Raw genomic sequence first — 18,541 nt, forward strand, 5'->3', positions numbered from 1 at the left:
AAAAACTGACCATGGTGTTTCAAGAGAAATAAAATCATGTTTGATTTTGAAATCCAATTAAAATTGCTTTATATGCATTCCTGGCACTAAAAAGAGCACACATCTATTACTGTTCTTATCAACATACTAGAAATAGTTAATATAAATCAAGCCATGTTTGTCACACTTGATGACTGTGGAAAGATGTTCTGTTTAGACACTGAAGGCTGTGGATTCCAAGTGTACCCTGTGGGCAGTGATAGCCGCTGAGGAACCAGTGCAAGATAAAGAGGGGGGCCAGATGCCAGCTTTGGAGGCACTGACTCCAGTTAGATTTTGATCATAAGTATGCCTCTGACACCTGAATTAGGGAATAAATGCATTTGTCTAAGAGGCTGAGTTTGGGGGCTTTGTGGAGGCAGAATGTGAGATGTTACTCTTGGCTGTGTTGAAATGTTGGAGCAGATTTCTGGTTTGGGTTTCATCATTAGAACTGAGAAACCAAGAAGTGTCAGAGGCTGGGGGTAGTGAGGGCTGTGACAGGCCAAATTCAAATACCCCACAGGAGGGCTTTTACTAGGCTGTTCAACACAGAGGCTAGCCTCAAGAGGCTGTTTGGGTTAGAAATGTTGATTTTGGAACCATATGCATCTAGGTGATAGTTAAGGCATGGGACTGGACAAGGTCACCCACCATCAATGTGTGAAGGGAAGGAAAGAAAACAGGCTACAAGATGGAGCCTGGACAGAGCCAGGGGAGCCAAGTCAGAAGAGGTCAGAGGAGCTGGAGGTGGAGGGATGGAGGAGGGAGTCAAGCAGTATATGTCATGTAGTCCACAGGCAGGGTCGATGTGAGATTGTGTTTGGGGGCAGCAGATGCTGCAAAATGAGCAAGGCTCCCAAGGCCAGACCGTGTGACGAGGCAGAAGAACGGTCCTTGGGTGAGCCATCAAGTGGTGGGAATAGGAAGTAGATTGTGGTGTATCGTGGAGGAGATGGTCAGGGGGTGGAGAGGGTGGTGGACAGGGATACATTGAAGAAAAAAAGGAATCTGCTGGGCAGATAAAGCAGTGGGAAGGTACTTGGGGTCCAGGAAGATTGCTGTTTTAGTCTAAGGTGAGAAGAAGCTACTCCAGTCCAAATGATGGTGAGAGGGAAGTTCCTTACAGAGGAGGACAGAGAGGACCAAAGATCCTTCTAAGGGTAGCGATGGAATGACCCAGGGTATGGGCAGGTGTTTGGGAGAAAAGATGGGCAAGTGTTTCTGCCAGGAAAGGACAGGGTTTGGCTTTGTTTTCCTCTCCCAAAAATGAGTGACCTTGTTACTAGAATATTGACAGTGCTTGACACTAATAGATGAGCTTTTGGGGTTGGGCTGAAGCCTGGTTTCAGCAAGTAGTGTTCTGTAAAGTTTGTCCTTGATGAGTATAGGGCAAGTCTCTAGTCTTCCTTTACACAGTTCTCAGTCATCGTTTGGGAGGCATTTGAAGTTATGAGAGATGATGGTGGCCTGGCTTACTATAGTGAAAGTGTCATTAATTATCTTTGACTTTTAAGGAAATAAATAAATGAGTTTAAATGGTGTCATGGGGAAAATCACACGGAGTGACGGTGTATACTGTCATAGTTATCTTCCACGTCAACTTAGGCATGCCTGGCACGAGGGGATCTCAGCTGAGGGCTCTCCACCGCCATGCTGGCCTGTGAGAATGGTGGTGGGGTCATTTTCGTGATGGTTAATGGATGGAGGAGATCCCAGTCCACCGTGGGTGGCACCACCCCTCTGGTGCAGGCTTTAGAAAATTGGTAGCTGGGTGTGAACCTGGGAACAAGCCAGTAAGCATGTTCTTCCTTGGCTTCAGTTCCTGCCTTAGCTCCCTTCAATGAAGGACTGTAACCCGTAAACCAAAGACCATTTCTCCCCATTTGGGTCTGGTTATTGTTTTACAGCAGCAACAGAAGGCAGGCTGTGACGTTTGCCATCTGCTGTCACTTACCCTTTCTCTGCACTCCACCTGGGCTCTAGCCAGCATTTGCTTACTCTGAGTAGTCCAGGAGCTTCCAAAGGCCAGTTTTGATCTCCGTAGTGTCTTACAAAAATGGATCATCTGGTCCCTTTTGGAGTGCAGACTCAGTTCAGGTAGCACCTCCACAGTTAGCAGCAAGATGGCCCGCTCAGCTAGATGTGCTGTTGTTTCTGGCATAGTCTCCCTGGATGACTGGTCCTCCTAGGGCTGCACACTCCATTTTTTCTGGTTATTTTGTCTTTACAGAAAGGTTTGTCATTTGTCTAGTTTTTGCATGAACGTTTATTTTTTGAATTCCACCTCATTCAGACTTCCTTGACTTTCCTTCTTTGAAATAAGCTAGCACAAAGCCATACTGGTTGTGTTCAAGCTCTGTCTCTGCTGTCACATATTGGCTATGCCACCCTGGAAAGGTTATTTTTTCAAGTTTTATCATCATTCACTTTTTGTAGAAGTTGTTATTGTTTCCATCTTTTTTCTGTTGCTAAAATAAAATACCCGAGATTTACAATGAAAACAGGTGATGGCAGTGATATTGGGCTTCCCTCTTGGGATTCTCAATCTCCTTAGTTACAGACTTTAAGAACAAATTCAAATGAAATCTTGAGGACCATTTCATTAGAGTTTGAAAGAAGACCCCAGGGCAGGCAAGCTGCAAACCTTGGCAACTGCCTAAGGGAGAATGGGGAAGAGAGGGGAAAACAAGCCTTGCTACTGAGCTAAGCCAGCGTGCCGGCCAGCCTCGTGGTGGACAGGCAGCCACACAGTGGGGATGGCAGCTTTAGAGAAAGAATAAGGAGTTCCACATACCAGAGAACACATACTCAGGCTCTGGACGGCACCTGAAAGAGAAAGATGAACTAGAAGTTATGTCAGAAAGGATGTAAGCCGTGGTCCAGCTGCACCTTACTGTGGCTCTCAGGGACTACACTGGGAGGTGGGGACTGGAGGAAGGAAAGACACATAACCCATGAAAGGAATCGTTAGTTCTTTTAGCCCGTTAGAACATAGCTTAGGCAGACACCTTCCTGAAAGGGGGTCCTTTAGTCAGGTGGTTGACATGCCCAGGTATTAACTTTTATTTTATTAGTTAAAAAGTAAAGTATCATATCATTTTCCCTTTCTCCCTCTTTCATCCACTCCTCCTTCATGTTCCCTCTCACTCCCTCGAAATCATGACCTCTTTTTCCTTGTTACTGCTGCATATGTGTTTAAAATGCACACACAACCTACTCTTCTGCTCGTTGTTACTTGTGTGTGTATGACTGTGATTTTGGGCTGAGCGTGTGGTATTGGATACACAGTTAGGGGCTTACCTCTAAGGTAGACAATTTAGCCTGTTCTTCGCATTCCTTAGTTACCTGTAGTTCTTTTTCTAGGTGTGAGGCCTTGTGAGCTTTCCCACTTCCATGTTGGCATGTCTATTGGGTTGTTCTTGTTCGGTCATATTTAGGTAGCCAAGTTGGTGAGACTTCATGGATGTAACTTTTCTGACATTCGTAGGCTAGGAGACACAACTTCACAATGGATTTCCTGGTTCCCTGGCTCTTACAATCTTTCTGCTACATTTTTCAGATGTTTCCTGAGCCTTGGGGCACAGGAGCTGTATTGTTGATATATCAGTTGGGACTCCGTATCCCACAATTTCCTACCTAGCTGTGACACTTACGAACCACAACAACCAGTGTGGTACTATATTCCTAAGGGTGCAATAGACATGTTCATATCTTGGCAATTGTATTTAAGGCCTGCTCAACAGGAAGGAAATCATGCCTCATACTGAAGCCTACGAGGAACTGGTGACATTGTGGATCTTAGAAGGGAGCCTACCACTCCTATTTTACTAAATCAACATAATCTTTAACTATATTCTAAATACTAATTTTTATATTCACAAATAAGTGTAGCTCTTACCCTTCATTAAAGGAACTTCTCTTTTCATCAGACAGAGACCATTACAGAAAACCAACTGTGTTGACTCTTAAGGGTGGAGACAATGGCATGTGTCTATCTAGCAGTAGTTCTCAGCCTTCCTAATGCTGCAGACCCTTTGATACAGTTCCTCATGTTGTGGTGATCCCCAACCATAATATTATTTTGTTGCTATTTCATTCCTAATGCTGCGGACCCTTTGATACAGTTCCTCATATTGTGGTGACCCCCAACCATAAAATTATTTTGTTGCTATTTTATAACTGTAATGAATTATAATGTAACTATCTGATATTCAATTGCTACTTCTATAAATTGAATTGTAAATATCTGATATAAAACTTCCAAAGGGGTCATGACCTACAGTTTGAGAACCATTGATCTAGAGGTCGATTATCATAACAATTTCATCAAACTTCCCACACTAGATCTGGGAAGTCCTAAGAGCACAGCACTGGCTACAGCTCACTGTTGGTGAGTGCTTTCTACTGTGGCACTGTAGCAGAAGCAGAAAAGGTGAGTACTCACACTTAAAAAGCCAAAGCACAGGGTTGGCCTTGCTCCCTAAGAAGTCACTCTTGTAGAAACTATGACACCTTAGGAAAACAAGAACACACAACAGAAGTTAGCTCAGTCTGCAAGAAAGACAGTCAGGCCTCTTGAAGACCTAATCCCCTTTCAGCAGCCTCACCATCCAACAGCTGCCACCGTGGGTTCTAAACTTGGCCATGTGCCTTGCAGGAGACAAACCACAGAAATGATCATGACAGAATCTGCCATTGTAACAATGTAAATAAGGAATGAGTCACGTGATACAGAGACCAGGGTCTCGCAGAGACCAGGACATCCTGGTCTTTCACTGTGCACTAATCCTTCTGCTCATCCTTTTCTTCCATTAGGCTGTAAGATTTGTATTTTTTTTTTTTTTTTTTTTTTTTGGTTTTTCAAGACAGGGTTTCTCTGTGTAGCTTTGCGCCTTTCCTAGAACTCACTCTGTAGCCCAGGCTGGCCTCGAACTCACAGAGATCCGCCTGCCTCTGCCTCCCAAGTGCTGGGATTCCAGGTGTGCGCCACCACCGCCCGGCCCAAGATTTGTATTTTTATTTATGGGTCTTTTTATAAAAAGATTTGAGGTCTTTATATTTCTGATGCTGAAAGCTGTGAGCACTAAAACTGTAGATAACATGGATGCTCAGTAAATGCTTAGAGGAATGCAGCCATTGATTTAGAGCTTCTTCCTCTAGTGTGGCATGCGTCCCCATGAGAAAGTGGGTTGTCACCGCTGCTCACCATACCAAATGAACAAACCTAATCTATGTGACATTCAACACCAAGAAGACCCTTTGACAGTCTTTTTACTTTGCATTCTTTATTATACAAAATAATAACTGTAGTATAGATTAAGTTACAACAGGTTAATTGCATCCATACTTAGCATTCAGATCTTTATAAAGTAACTGGCTATTACCTGGGGAACCAGGAAACCAATGCCAAAAAATTAGTTTTGACATATGAGGAAAAAGGAAAAAAACATGCAATTAAAACATCTTGTATGCTTATATACTTTTTTTTCTTTCGAGACAGGGTCTCACTATGTAGCACTGGCTGTTCTGGAATTTGTTATGTAGACTGGCTCTAGCCTTGAACTCACAGACAGCTGCCTGCCTCTGAGTGCTGTGAATAAAGGTATGGGTCACCATGCCTGGCTTATGTAACAGTTTAACTCAGTACTCTTCATAATTTTTTTCCATATAAAATCAGTTTTAGGTTCTTTTGTTTTATAGTGAGTATAAAATATTTTTTAAATGTCATAGTTTTTCATTGTTTTGACTCACATGATGGTTCCTAAAAGGCTTTCTGAACCTTTCATGGTGAATTCCTACAGGAATCTTCATTTTGGGAGAGAGCCTGCTGATGTCACAATGACATATTCCTAACAGGGCAGCAATATGCAAGGAAACAAAAGGAAGTCAATGTTCAGAGTGGAAAGAATGCTGCTCCAAAGGAAAAGTTGTTTTATAAATTACATAGAAAATTGGGTGCCTTTGAGCAGGTAGATTCTTACCCCAAGGAATACTACAAATACCATTTTGTTATTGTCATTGGTGAATCAGCATCCTGCTTCTTCTTTACCTATGATATGATACCTAATCAAGTTTAGGCAACCATGACAAGTGGGTGTCAGGTTGAGAGAGAATTTCCAGTAACTCACTCTCTGTTCCATGAGTCACAGTGACATCTGTCTACATTGTGAAATGTACTTCTCGGATACCAGCCACACCATATATTGATAGTGAGTTTCAAAGTGCTACACTAAACCCCTTTACCTGAGATGAGCTCACCAAACCGAGTAACTCTAGAGAGAAACACTGCTGTTTAATCCTCCAAACTCATATTCAGTCACTTGTGATTTCCTTTTTCTTTGTATTTTAATACTTAATACCTTTTCGTCTTTCAATATTTGATATCATAAGGATATTTTTTCCTTCTTAAAAAAAATCGTAACTCTGTATGCCTAGTGTGTATGAGGCCTTGAGTTTTACCCCTAGCACCATGAAAAAATGCCTGGCTCCTCCAGATGCTATGCAAATGCATGTTTCTAAAATACCTTTCTTAGTAAAGAACAGGAAAGTGAGACACTCAGCTTCTGAGCCTGGCACGCTGCCTGCTGGACACGACCTCACTGGCCACAGCTGACTTCTTTTGGCATCAAGGAAAGCAGCTGAACAAACCCAGGACACAGGGCAGGACCTGGTGTTGGAGTCCTCTGGAAGTCTGCTGTGGTAGCTTAGCTCAGAGGAAGGTGCTTCATGACCACAGATGGGGTGGAAGGTCTTGATTCCGTTAGGTCTGAGTTCAGAGGTCATCGTGAGTGCTTATGATTATCAAAATTTACAGTAGCCTGTGTGATGCCCTTCTGCTTTACTCTGGACTATTAAAAGAATAGATGAGAAGATTGAAAGTCGAAGGAGGATTGTGTTTAAATGCAGGTGTGCTGATTTTCCTTGTTTTTGTTACAGTTGTTTAGCACCCACATTGGCTCCTTTGTGGTTCTTCTGACAGCCCTGCCCACCTCCTAGGACAATGGCCTTGCCTTGCTTTGGTAGATGCCTTCACATTCTGCTTTTGTCTCTGAACTGCTTCTACATAATGTTAAAAGAAAAAAAAAGCATGTGCAGCCCCCCACCTTCCACCCCTTGTTCTTTGCAGCTCTTGAAGCTTTGACATGATCCATGGCTGCTTTCTTCTGGAAAAATCTTTTCTCATTTGTGCTAACAGAAGTCTGGAATTGTTTGAGTTCCTTCAGAAACCTGTTTGATGGGCCTGTTTTCTCATCTCATCCTCCTTCCAAGCTCAGGCCTTATTTCTGTCATTTATCTCAGACCCACAGGCAGAATGATGATGCAGAAGCTGAAAGAGGGCTGGTTTTTTTGTTTGTTTGTTTGTTTGTTTGTTTTTGTTTTTCAGACAGGGTTTCTTTGTGAAGCCCTGGCTGTCCTGGAACTCGCTCTGTAGCCCAGGCTGGCCTCGAACTCACAGAGATCCGCCTGGCTCTGCCTCCCGAGTGCTGGGATTAAAGGTGTGTTGTGTTGTCACTGTGACCATTACCAAAGAGAACATCCCAAGGGGCAAGATTTATTGAGGATCCTGGCTTTCAGAGTTCTGTATGGTGGTTCTGGAGGGCTCCTTCCATGGCCACCTGATTGTGGACACAGGGACAGGACACCCCAGAAGCAGGACCTTTTGAGAGAAGGCTCTTTACCCTGTGGTGGCCAGAAAGTAGAGTGTGTGTGTGTGTGTGTGTGTGTGTGTGTGTGTGTGTTGTAACCCTCAGTGGCACTTCCTGGTGACCTACTTCCTAGGTTCCACCCTCTAAAGTTTCTAACCAACTCCCAAAATAGCACTACTCACTGGGGACCAGGCACTCAGCATGTGAGCTTCAGGGGACATCTCCAGACACAACAGGTGTGTCTCCCACCTGGAGTCTACATTCTCAGGACGCCTCCAGTTTTATCTCAGAGGTCTAGAACGGGGCACCAAGTTCTAAAACCTACTCCCCTTACTTTGGGTTGCATGTTGGTGGGGATCTTAGCTGCCCATCCTTTCTTCCTTGTCTCTCGGATCTGTTAGTTTAGATCTTGTCTGTCCCTCTCCCTAGCCTCCTGTCTCACAGCTCACTTCCTTCTCCAGTCTGTTTTCCTATCACGTCTGGTGAGGCCAGAGGGTAGAGAGGATTCACAGGGTTGGGAAAGGGGAGGTCGGAGGAAGGTAGCAAGAGTGGAGGAGTTCTGAGGAGTCCGGGTCACCACTCTTGCATTGAGCATTAGATTGTTAAAGGGGGAAGGAAGGGATTAGGGACGTTTAGATTCGATTGGAGCAGGAAACAAAGGAAGTTAGAGATTTTGAGCAGAGGAAATGTGAATGCTGGGGTCCGGAGAGATTAGTGGGACTCTGTAATGCAAATGGGTAGGGGCAGGAAAGGCATTGGGGAGTGGAGATAAGGCTGTTGTCTGAAGCCCGGGAGATGCAGCCTTCTGCTGAGAGTCAGCCAGAGTGCACCTTTGAGAAGAACTGGTGTCAGTTCTGGAACTGTTCTGCTTGTGGTAACAAGAAAACCTCTGAAAGGAAATGCCATTAAGCATTTGCAGATAGGAGACTCCAGAAAACTCACAGGAGTGCCTGGGGAGACTGGTGAGTCACAGGTGCCTTTTCAGATTTTACAGCTTTTTCCATTCTAGTGATTCATTCTTTTGTGCTTTAATGCTGCTGTGTTATTTATGTTCATAGTAAATCCCATTTATCTTGAAGATAGCTTTCTGTTAAGCTTCCATGGAATCTTGAAACTTACTTTTCTCAGTGACAAACAAATGGCCATATGACTATGGCACATCAGAGTTTCACGACTTTGGACACATTTGCTGCTGTGAGTTAAGTATATTAGGATTAACGCTTTCCATGGAAAACTCAGTCAAGGATTTTCTCAGAAACTAGAAGAGGGTAAGTTACAACAGGCTGTAAGTTAGCCTGTGGTCTGATGTCTTAGGACTGCAGCCTGGTCAGCCAGCATTTCTGGTAGGGTGGATCATTGTAACATTGTAGGGTCTGAGGAAATGCTGAAAGAAGACTCCAGACTCAAATAGTATCTAAGAACAAAGAGAGTTAAATATTCCAGCATGCAGGGGTCAACACCTGTACAAAATGGCAACCACCCCAAGAGGGACATTTAGGCTCCTTTTAAGCACAGCTAAGGGGAGTTTCAGGGTCAGCTACATAATCGGTTAGCAAGCAGCAGTTACATTAGTATATTTTTAAAAATATTTTTCTTTCTTTCTTTATTATACATACAGTGTCCTGTCTCTATGTGTGCCTGCACACCAAAGAGGGCACCAGATCTCATTCTACATGGTCATGAACCACCATATGGTTGCTGGGAATTGAACTCAGGACCTCTGGAAAAGCAGTCAGTGCTCTTAACCTCTGAGCCATCTCTCCAGCCCACATTAGTGTATTTTTAATTGGTTGAGGTTTAGTCTTATCGTTTTGGACACATCTGCACAAGCTTGGACATGACTCAAAAGGGGCTACTGGGTTTGACCTTGAGACACTGTGAGGCTGACTTAGACCCTCGGTGTTTGTTCTCTCCCCTGACCCTGAGTGTAAGGACCTTGTAGATAAATGGCCTTTGTTGGCAAAGACACCTGTTTGTCATTCTCAGAGGACTGGGACCTGAGTTCAGTCGTGAGAGTGGGAGAGTTTAACCCCTTCAGCATTTGTCTCTTTCTGAGGCCTTGTGGGTGGGAAATTAGTTGTCAAGAGTGAGGAAGGCTGGGTTTGATTGTCAGAGAAAACCATTCTCTGCTGCTCCCACACACCGTGCTACAAGGAAGCAAGACCTTTGACCCGCTGAGGGTGTTTGGTAGCCACAGTAAGAGCCTGGGTTCTGTCTGTACCATGCGTTTTCAAGGCAAAGACTATCCAGGTTCCTCTTAGACTAGTGACAGCTGGGTCCTGGCCTGGGGGTCAGCTTTATTCTAGTGTCCTTTGAAGGAGCTAGGTGGCTGTGCACAGTGGGCCATCCGAAGCCTGGCAGCGGATACAGAGACAGTGCGAGCTGGTCCTTAGCAGTGGCCAGCAGCACTGCTATGCTCGGTCTGCACTGTAAACAGGGAAAGCTGCTCTCCACCCCCACCCCGACTTCACCTCCCTGCTTCATTGCCCTTGCTGGCTATAGATAACCAATGCTAATGACAGAAAAATGGGACGGTCATACAGGAGGAGTGAGCACGTGGGGAGACAGAGAGGGGTGAGTAAACTGAGCTTAGGAAGTACCGTGCTCTTTAGGTTACAGACAGCCTCATGCTCAAAGGAGGTAGTGACTTGTGAAGTTCACAGGGCTGCAGCTGCCGGGCTGAAAGGAGAATCTTGCGCCTGTAATTCTGGCTGAGGTCTGTGAGAGGTAGTGCCTTGCTTCTGAGAGTCCAGAGTTGCAGGGGCTCAGGTTGCAGTTTTTCCCTCTGCCCTTGTAGTAGTCAGTCACGCCCCCATAAGTCTGCCCTTTTCCTCGCCATGTTTGCCTTTGAAGTTTATCTACTGAGGCCCTTCCACTCCTGTCTACTTGGGCCTCTCAGAAGCCAGTTCATAAGACGATGGGGGGAAAGTGGCTTCATCTCCCTTTCCAGCTGCTCATCACTTTGTAAACTACAGCCTTAGTGTGTAGGTTTCGATTCAAACCCATTTGTCTCCAGAGTCCTTTGTTGAACTGTCTCCACTGGAAGAAACCATAATACATGTGCATTCTACAAAAAATTGTAGTTATGCATTATCGTATTAATAAAGTCTCTCTTTATCTGGGGGTATTTGTTCCAAGACCTCCAGTAGATGACTGAAGCTGGATCTTTCTAATCCCATATGTATGAACTGGTTTCCAGATATATAAATACCAATGATAGAGTGATTTGTCAATTAGACACAGTACAGAGTACCAATAACTAATAATAAGAGTTAAATTATAATAATGAGTTTGGTAAAGCTATTTCAAACACAATTTCTGCTTAGTTTTTTGGCCACAGGTAACTGTAAATATGGAAAAGACACCACTGATAAGAAAGAGTACTGTATGTATTATGTATTTTGTAATGTGTAGCAGAAATGAACTGAAAAGGCATGTGGTAAAAACAAGTAGCAGAAGCTATAATCCTGTCTATCCAGGAGCATTGCCCCCCACCCCTTCAGTCCTAGAGGAGCAGATTCAATGTGCTGCCCATCTGGCCACCAGGCTGTTTCTCCTCATGCCCCTGCTGCTAGCCTTCTTCAGATGTAGACCCCTGTTGGTCTCTTCTCTTTTTTGTTTGTATAACCTGTATTACTCCCTTGTCCTCAGGGAAAGGGTGGGGTGAGGGAGAGGGGAGGAAGAATCGAGAAGAAAGGAGAGAGAAGGCAAGGATTTACATTACGGAGTTGGTCTCTGTGATTGAGGGGTGGCAAGACCCACATCACCAGGGCAGGCTGGAGGTGGGACATTCTTGCAGAAATTGGCCTTGTAGTTGGAGTTTCAGTGAGAAACAAGCAGGATTCTGTCTTGTCCTGGAGGCAAGATTTTTTCCTACTCAAGTTGTTCTCAAGGCATTCAACTCAATGGATAAGGCTGACCAATGCTATGGAAGGCAACTAGATTTTCTTAAGGTCTGTTAATTTAAATAGTAACCGCAGCTACAAAATACCTTCACAACAATATTTGGACTGGAGTTTGGCCAAACTGAACTCTATAGCTTAGCTCTATAACAACCTAACACAAAAGTGACTATACTAAAAGCTAGGCATGGTGGTGCTTGCCTGTAGTCTCAGCCTCTGGAGGCTGAGGAAGGAGAAAGATACCATGAGTTTAAGGCTAGCCTGGGCTGTGCAGTAAGTGCTATGCTAGCCTGGGCTGTGCAGTAAGTGCTATGCTAGCCTGGCCTACACAGCAGGGCCCTGACTCCCAGCCCTACCCCTCTTCCCACCCAAAGCTACCTGCTGAAAACCCTGTTGCGGTTTTCCTGTGGTAGCTCCTGTGGCCCCACCTTTCTTGTATTCCAGCCTCTGGTGTGTTCTCCCTGCTGCCAGAAAGGCCTTTGAAGAAAAGAGGTTGTCGGGGAAGTTTGATTGCTTCTAAGTAAGGTATTATTACCATTGTAATCCTGTGCTGCTTTAGTGTTTCATATTAGAACGATGAAAAACTCTAAAGCACCTTGTGTCTGACCCCCTTCCTTCCAGCCCCCTCTTATTATTGGCAAACTTAAGTTCCCACAAAGCTCTTCCAGTTCTTCCTTTGCTTTGGTGATTTCCCTGTTTCTGTGTCTTTGATTTAAGGAACTGAACCAACATTCATCTAAGGAAGAACTGCTAAAATGAGAGGAATAAAGGAGGGGCTGGGGAGAAAAGACATAATTGGAATGAACCAAGTGTTTGAAATGCAAACAAACCGTGCTATGATTGCAAGACAGGAAAGGGGAGTGTTCTGGGAAAATCCCATGTGAAAACCTGGCTGCCAGAGGCGGAAGGTGCCTGGAGACTGAAGAATCAGGCTGACAGGGTGTTATAAAGCACCATGGAGAACTCACCGACGGAAGTGTGGCCAAAGAGGGGCAGGCACACAGTGATTCCCATGACTTGGGTGAGAAGGAGAAACTTAGAGAGTGGCCATGAAAACTGGCTTCACCCAAGCTGCCATTACTTGATTTATCTCAAGTGGCAGTGAAGCTACCAGGCACCTTCCTGGTGGTGGCAGTACTGGGGTCTGGTCCTAGAACTCCACATGCCAGTGAGCTGGAAACAGTGCTGCAGGAAAGCGCATGGTGGCTTCTCAGGGCAGGCATGGTGGTTGCAACTCAAAATGGTTGCAGCTAGTCAAGCTTGCTTACCTCAGGTGAGACAGATGGACGAGGTTATGAACAGAATTGTGTCCCTCGTGATTTCCAGTGCATGTGATATGAGTGTATTTGAAATCAATTCTTTACAGAGGTAAGTAGGAAAGGACACATATGCACAGGTCCTCATCCAGTATAACCGTGTCCTTGTAAGAAGCAATGATTAGGACACAGTCACCTATGTAGGGGAGACCATGTAACAACATGGAGAAAGCCTCCTGCAGGCCACGCACAGAAGCCTCACATGCAGACGATTGTGCCAGCACCTCATTCCCATCCTTGCAGCCTCTGGAAGTATGAGAAATGAATTCCTGCTGCTGTAGCCTTCCAGTCTGTAGCATGCTATGACAGTGTCCCTCAGAGAAGGAGTGTAGATGGAGAGCCTTGAAGAGCAGAGCAAGCCCAATGCTGAGAAGCAGCAAACATGTAGTGTGCTGTGCCACAGACCCTGTATCTGGTTACTGCTGTGGGCCATAGCAGGAAACTGGCCTGGAATTTGAGTTGGCCATCTAATCTCTTTTCATGTGGAGATGGAGTCTCTCTTTTGTCTTCAGAAGAAGATAAAGTCTCAGGACCATTATGGTCCTTTGGTGTCAGAGTGAGGGCTGCTTGTTGACTTTGAGATGGAATCTTCTTGGTCCTGAGCCACCAGGTCTCCAAGGAGAACAGGTTGTCAAGACTCCTTTGCTACTTTTATTTTGAATTATTGTGTTAGACAGGTGGGGACACAGATAGCTGCTGTCTGTTTTATCTTGAGATGGCTGAAATGCTAGTGTTTCCCTTATTTTTCTTTAAGGGATAGAAAAATCACCATTTTTTATAACAGTTTAAGATTTGCTGAAAAATTGTGATGATAATACAAAAAAAATTTCTGTGTGTCCCATAGCAATTTTCTCCTATCAGCATACATTTGTTGGAGTTAGTGGGCTAACACTGATACATTATTAGGTCTATATTTTATTCAAATTTCCTTAATTTTTAGGGAATTTCCTTTTGTCTCAAAATCTCATTTATGATACCTAATTACTGGTAGTGCTGTGGGGTTCTTTACTTCCTGTTGTCTGTACCATTTTCTCTCTTTCTTTTTAATAATTTTGACAGTTCTGAGATGTCCTGGCCAGATGTTTTGCCTGATGTTTTAATCATGATTATTTGTAGTTAAGGGTTACTGGGAGGAAGAACACAGAAGCACATGCCATCTTCACTACATATCAAGACACCTTCTGTCCATGTGGCAGGCTGTAGGCTGACCTTGATCATGACACCTGTCTGTGTGACAGGTTGTAGGCTGACCTTGATCATGACACCTGTCTGTGTGACAGGTTGTAGGCTGACCTTGATCATTTGGTTTTTTTAGGTTCCCTTCCTAGAAGGTCCCCCTTTGCCCCCTCTGTGTACAGACTCTTTGAAACAGTCACCATGCACTGTGCATATGGAGAGAGTGGGGACCCTTGAGGCTCTTAAAGTGCTTAAAAGGTGTGCAAGTGTCTCTGAAGGGCAGGTGTGAGCGGTGACTCGGCTGAGTTGGGAAGAGTAGCAAACCAAACTAGGCTCCACACCCCAAACAAACAGAAAATAAAACTCATGCTTTTAAAAAGTATGTTAATGTTTTATTTCTCAAAAAAAAAGTGCCCAATAAAATTGCTATGAGAAGAAAATGTCCTTTAAGCTCTGTAATATGATGACTAAAAATACCTTCTGCCGGAGGAGGGCTCAGAGCTTTGTTGATCTACCAGAAGCCACCGGCCCTTATCTGTACCACAGGGCTTTGGAAAGCCATTGTTGCAGCCACAGAAGAAAGCTTAGAATTATTCTCCATGTTATTATTAATTGAGAAGTGATAGGAGGTTGCATTCAGAAAGGCAGTGCCTCGATAGTTAACACTGGACAGTTACAATCCTGGTGAGCTTTCCAAGCCTGGCCTCAAGTGGCTGACTCCATTACTGATTTTGCTACCTCCCTCTAGTGGTCAGTTTTATTTTTAATGTTTTCATTTTTTGTTCTTTTTATTAAAAATAGATTCTTTTCTCATACAGTATATCCTGATTATAGTTTCCCCTCCCTCTGCTCCTCCCTACCTTCTCTCCCCTCTGGACCCACTTCCTTTCTGTCTCTCATTAGAAAAGAAGAGGCTTCTGAGAGACAGCAACCGAACATGACAAAATAAATATATATAAGAAGATAACCTATCTTATCAAAGTTGGGCATGGCACCCCAACAGGAGGAAATGAGTCCCAAGAGCAGGCACCAGAGTCAGAGACCTACTTGTTCTCGCAGTCAAGGGACCCATAAAAATACTAAGCTAAAAGCTTGCAGACAAATCCAACAGTTGACAACAAAATTTTAGGCTATCCTTATGGTAGTCTTTTTAGAAATTAAATTAAATGTTAAAATGTATAGTGATCAAATATTAGGTAAGCTTTTATTTCTGGTGAGAGAGAAATTGCTTTTTAAATGAGAAAGTGTCTAAATTTTCCTTCATTTATTTTGTGTGAGTGGTGTGGAAGGTTGAGGGGTGGGGTGCATGTGAAGGTCATGTGGGAACCCGATTTGGCTGCTTACAGTGTGTATGACTGCTGTAGGAACAAGTGCCCATTCTAGAGAGGCCTGAGAGCCACACAGTCTTGCAAGGTGTTGCTATTGCTTTGCAGATAAGGTTTTATCTGTTGTCAAAGAAATGACCTTTTCCTAAAAATATGGCCCCTCCCCCAACAGTTTGCTGTTTCTGGATATTCTCAGAGAATTGAAATAGTTTACCAGATTTTGAGAATAGCTTTTTAAAATTTCCTTCTGGAAATGCTGGGCAGTTTTTTCAGGTCACAATCTCATCTCCCCTCTCTGTCGGCACTAGGGTTCACACTTAGGACCTTCAGCATAGACCACTCCACCACTGAGCATGCACGCCCTGCCTTCATCCTTCACACGAGTAATGGTGTTTGTCTAGACCTGCAGTTTTGCTCCCCGGCAACCCGTAGGGCCTGGATTTAAAGAAAGACAGCTCATCCAGTGTGAAATCTTTGAGTTGCCCCGAGCAACAGAAATAGGGGGGCTTCTCTTGGAGCAGCAGTGCAATTATGACTGATTGATTCTTTTTTGTGCTCAGTACCATGTAGATTCTGAGGGTGGGCTACTGCCTGCTTTTCTGAGTAGTACGTGAAGTGACGCTGTCCGTGTTTCGCCCCCAGCTCCACCTGATCCACTGGAACTCCACGCTCTTTGGCAGCATCGACGAGGCGGTTGGGAAGCCGCACGGCATTGCCATCATTGCGCTGTTCGTCCAGGTGAGAATCGTTTGCTGTGCAGTGACGTTTAGCAATGCTTTCTCTAAGTCATTTTGTCAAATATTATTTCAGTTCGCAATTTTGTTACTTGGAGGTCAGATGAAACACAAATAAACACTGATATAATAATAGTTCACGAGATGCAAGCTGCATTTCTTGTATAAAATAGTTCACTTTTTATCAGACGTTTCCTTCAGAGTGGTATCTGGGGTCTTTGGAGAAACAACTTAGAAAATGTTTCCTGAAGTCAGACTTCATTTTATTTAGGAAAAAAATTTTTAGACCCGGGCTTACTAAAAATATCTAAGAAAAATCAATAATAAAATTATGTAGTGAATCACCTTGTCTTTTTGTTATTAATAATTTTCACTTAAAGATGACTTGAAATGCTTTATAGAAAACAATGATAAAAGTAAGACTGGCAAAGACCATGGCAGACTTAACTAGTCTAAAATGGGCATTGAGCTCTGTGATGGCAGAGAATGTTATATAGTTTATCAGACACATAAAATGGACCCATGTGCTGTAAAGTAGAAATTTAAAAGATATCCTATGGTGAGTTTTAAACTTCATCCTCAGCTACATGATACGATAAAAGACTTATTAGAGGTGAAAGGGTCCTTGGGAATTTTAGCAGCCCCTGGGTCTCAGAAGAGCGTCTGGGGCCCATGGACAGAATTAAAAGTAATTCTTGCAATTTAAATTGAAATTCTTTTCTTGCTCTTTACTTCATGATTACATAGGCACAGGGCTATTTCCTTTAGCTCTACAACTATTATATAGGTAGAAAGGAATTACAAATTATTGGCAGAATGCTTTTGACTTTTAGCACATAGAAGAATTAATTTATTTAAAAAGACCCTTTTCTGTGACCTGGAAAAGTGAGTGGAACATCAAGCTGATGAAGTTGAGGCAGTGGAGGGCATTATATCGTCATTTAGGAGTGAGAGTAAGGATAACAAGCATAGGGACACAAGTCATCGTGCGGCGAGATGGGACAGGTGAGTTCATGATCAGACTTGGTACACAGTGGCTTTGAGAACTGAATTAGGTATGACCGTTTAATGTTTCTACTGTCTGATCCTCCGCGTGTAAAGGTCTGCGGACTAAGGGGACCTGGGTTGCAAACCTAGCCTCCTGGGACTAGCCCCTGTGTTTCCAGGAACATACTTGTAGTCATGGAAAGCCCCAGAATGTGTACAGATGCTCTTGCCTCCATGTGTTTGCTGTGAGGAAAGCCTCAGGTGGCTGTGTACAAATGTTTTTCTCAGGAAGAAGTCGCATAACCTGTGAGAGTGAAATCGCACCCAGTAAGGAGTGGCTGGTGAATGTCAGGGGATGCAGAGAAGAAAGGGGCTGAGTCTCCACATCCCAGGCTGGTGCCCTGGCCACAGCAATGGAAGGCCAGAGGAGGAGGGTGCTGAGTGCGGACTTGTTTCTACAAGCTTGACTCGAATGAGAAAGGGGCAAAGGAGCAAAATCTAGTGGCAGATTTGAAATCTGAGGACTTGTGCTTTGCTTCTGAGCAAGATGAGCTAGTGCAGACGCAGTTTAAAAAATACACAGGGAAAAGACTGGCTGGCAAATGCAGAGGCATCTTACAGGGGAAGAGAGAGTATGGAGCACGGGACATCTGCTCAGCTACCTGGATATAGGCCTCCTACAGAGCAGCCACTTTCCTTAGGTGAAGAGAGGGCAGGGAGTTAGGGACACTCATGTTTGGCGCCTGCCATTCTTCTGAGACACACGAAGCATGTTATAGAGTAAGAGGGATCTGAACGCAGGGTTTGGCTTTGAAGCAGCCAGGCGAGAGAGATAATAGACATTCTATGAGGCAAACCCACCGAGGGCTGGACAGCATGGGTTAGGTGAAACAGCACCTGAGGGATTATTCTCCATCCGCATAGGAGCAAAGACCATTCTTGCAAATTGTTGTGATGATCAACTGAAGAGCAGGTGATTTAGGAGGATAAAGGGATGGAAGAACTCAGTGGTAGAAAAGAAGTCATTCAGTTTAATGAGAAGGGATGAATCAAGGGGCTGAGTTGACTGCCAACAGTCAGCAAATGGAGAGAACAGAGGACAGGGGGCTGGGCAGATGTATAAGCTTGATCAGAAAGAGGGGGAATTGAAAATTTCAAAATAGCAGGAAGGAGGAATAGAAGTTTAAAAAGCAGTCAGATCATGGCGCTAACGTGCGGCCGTGTCAGAGGTGGAGGCTGAGCCGGTCAGTGCAGTGTGAGAGCTCACGTCTGGACCCCTATATTGTATGGCTTCACATTGTTCTGATGTGGACGACTCTCAGTGCTTATGGTCCGACAGGAGATTCATGAAGGGAAAATTGACCCAAACCAGACAGTCCTGCCTCCAAGAGCTGTCTTCTGGTGAAACCATGAAAGTGAGGAGGGTCCCCTTCT

At 44.3% G+C, this 18,541-nt stretch overlaps 1 protein-coding gene across 2 annotated transcripts in view; it reads left to right on the forward strand.

Annotated features, from left to right (window-relative positions):
• Ca8 (carbonic anhydrase 8) overlaps positions 1-18,541 on the forward strand; it is a 96,980-nt gene that overhangs the window by 46,460 nt on the left and 31,979 nt on the right. For both annotated transcript variants that reach the window (XM_037202427.1, XM_028878519.2), the window contains exon 4: positions 16,029-16,124. In XM_037202427.1, the coding sequence (XP_037058322.1) occupies positions 16,029-16,124 (96 nt within the window). The remainder of the gene's footprint in view (positions 1-16,028; positions 16,125-18,541) is intronic.

This window comes from Peromyscus leucopus, chromosome 2 (assembly GCF_004664715.2).
Source record: "Peromyscus leucopus breed LL Stock chromosome 2, UCI_PerLeu_2.1, whole genome shotgun sequence".
Taxonomy (NCBI): domain Eukaryota; kingdom Metazoa; phylum Chordata; class Mammalia; order Rodentia; family Cricetidae; genus Peromyscus; species Peromyscus leucopus.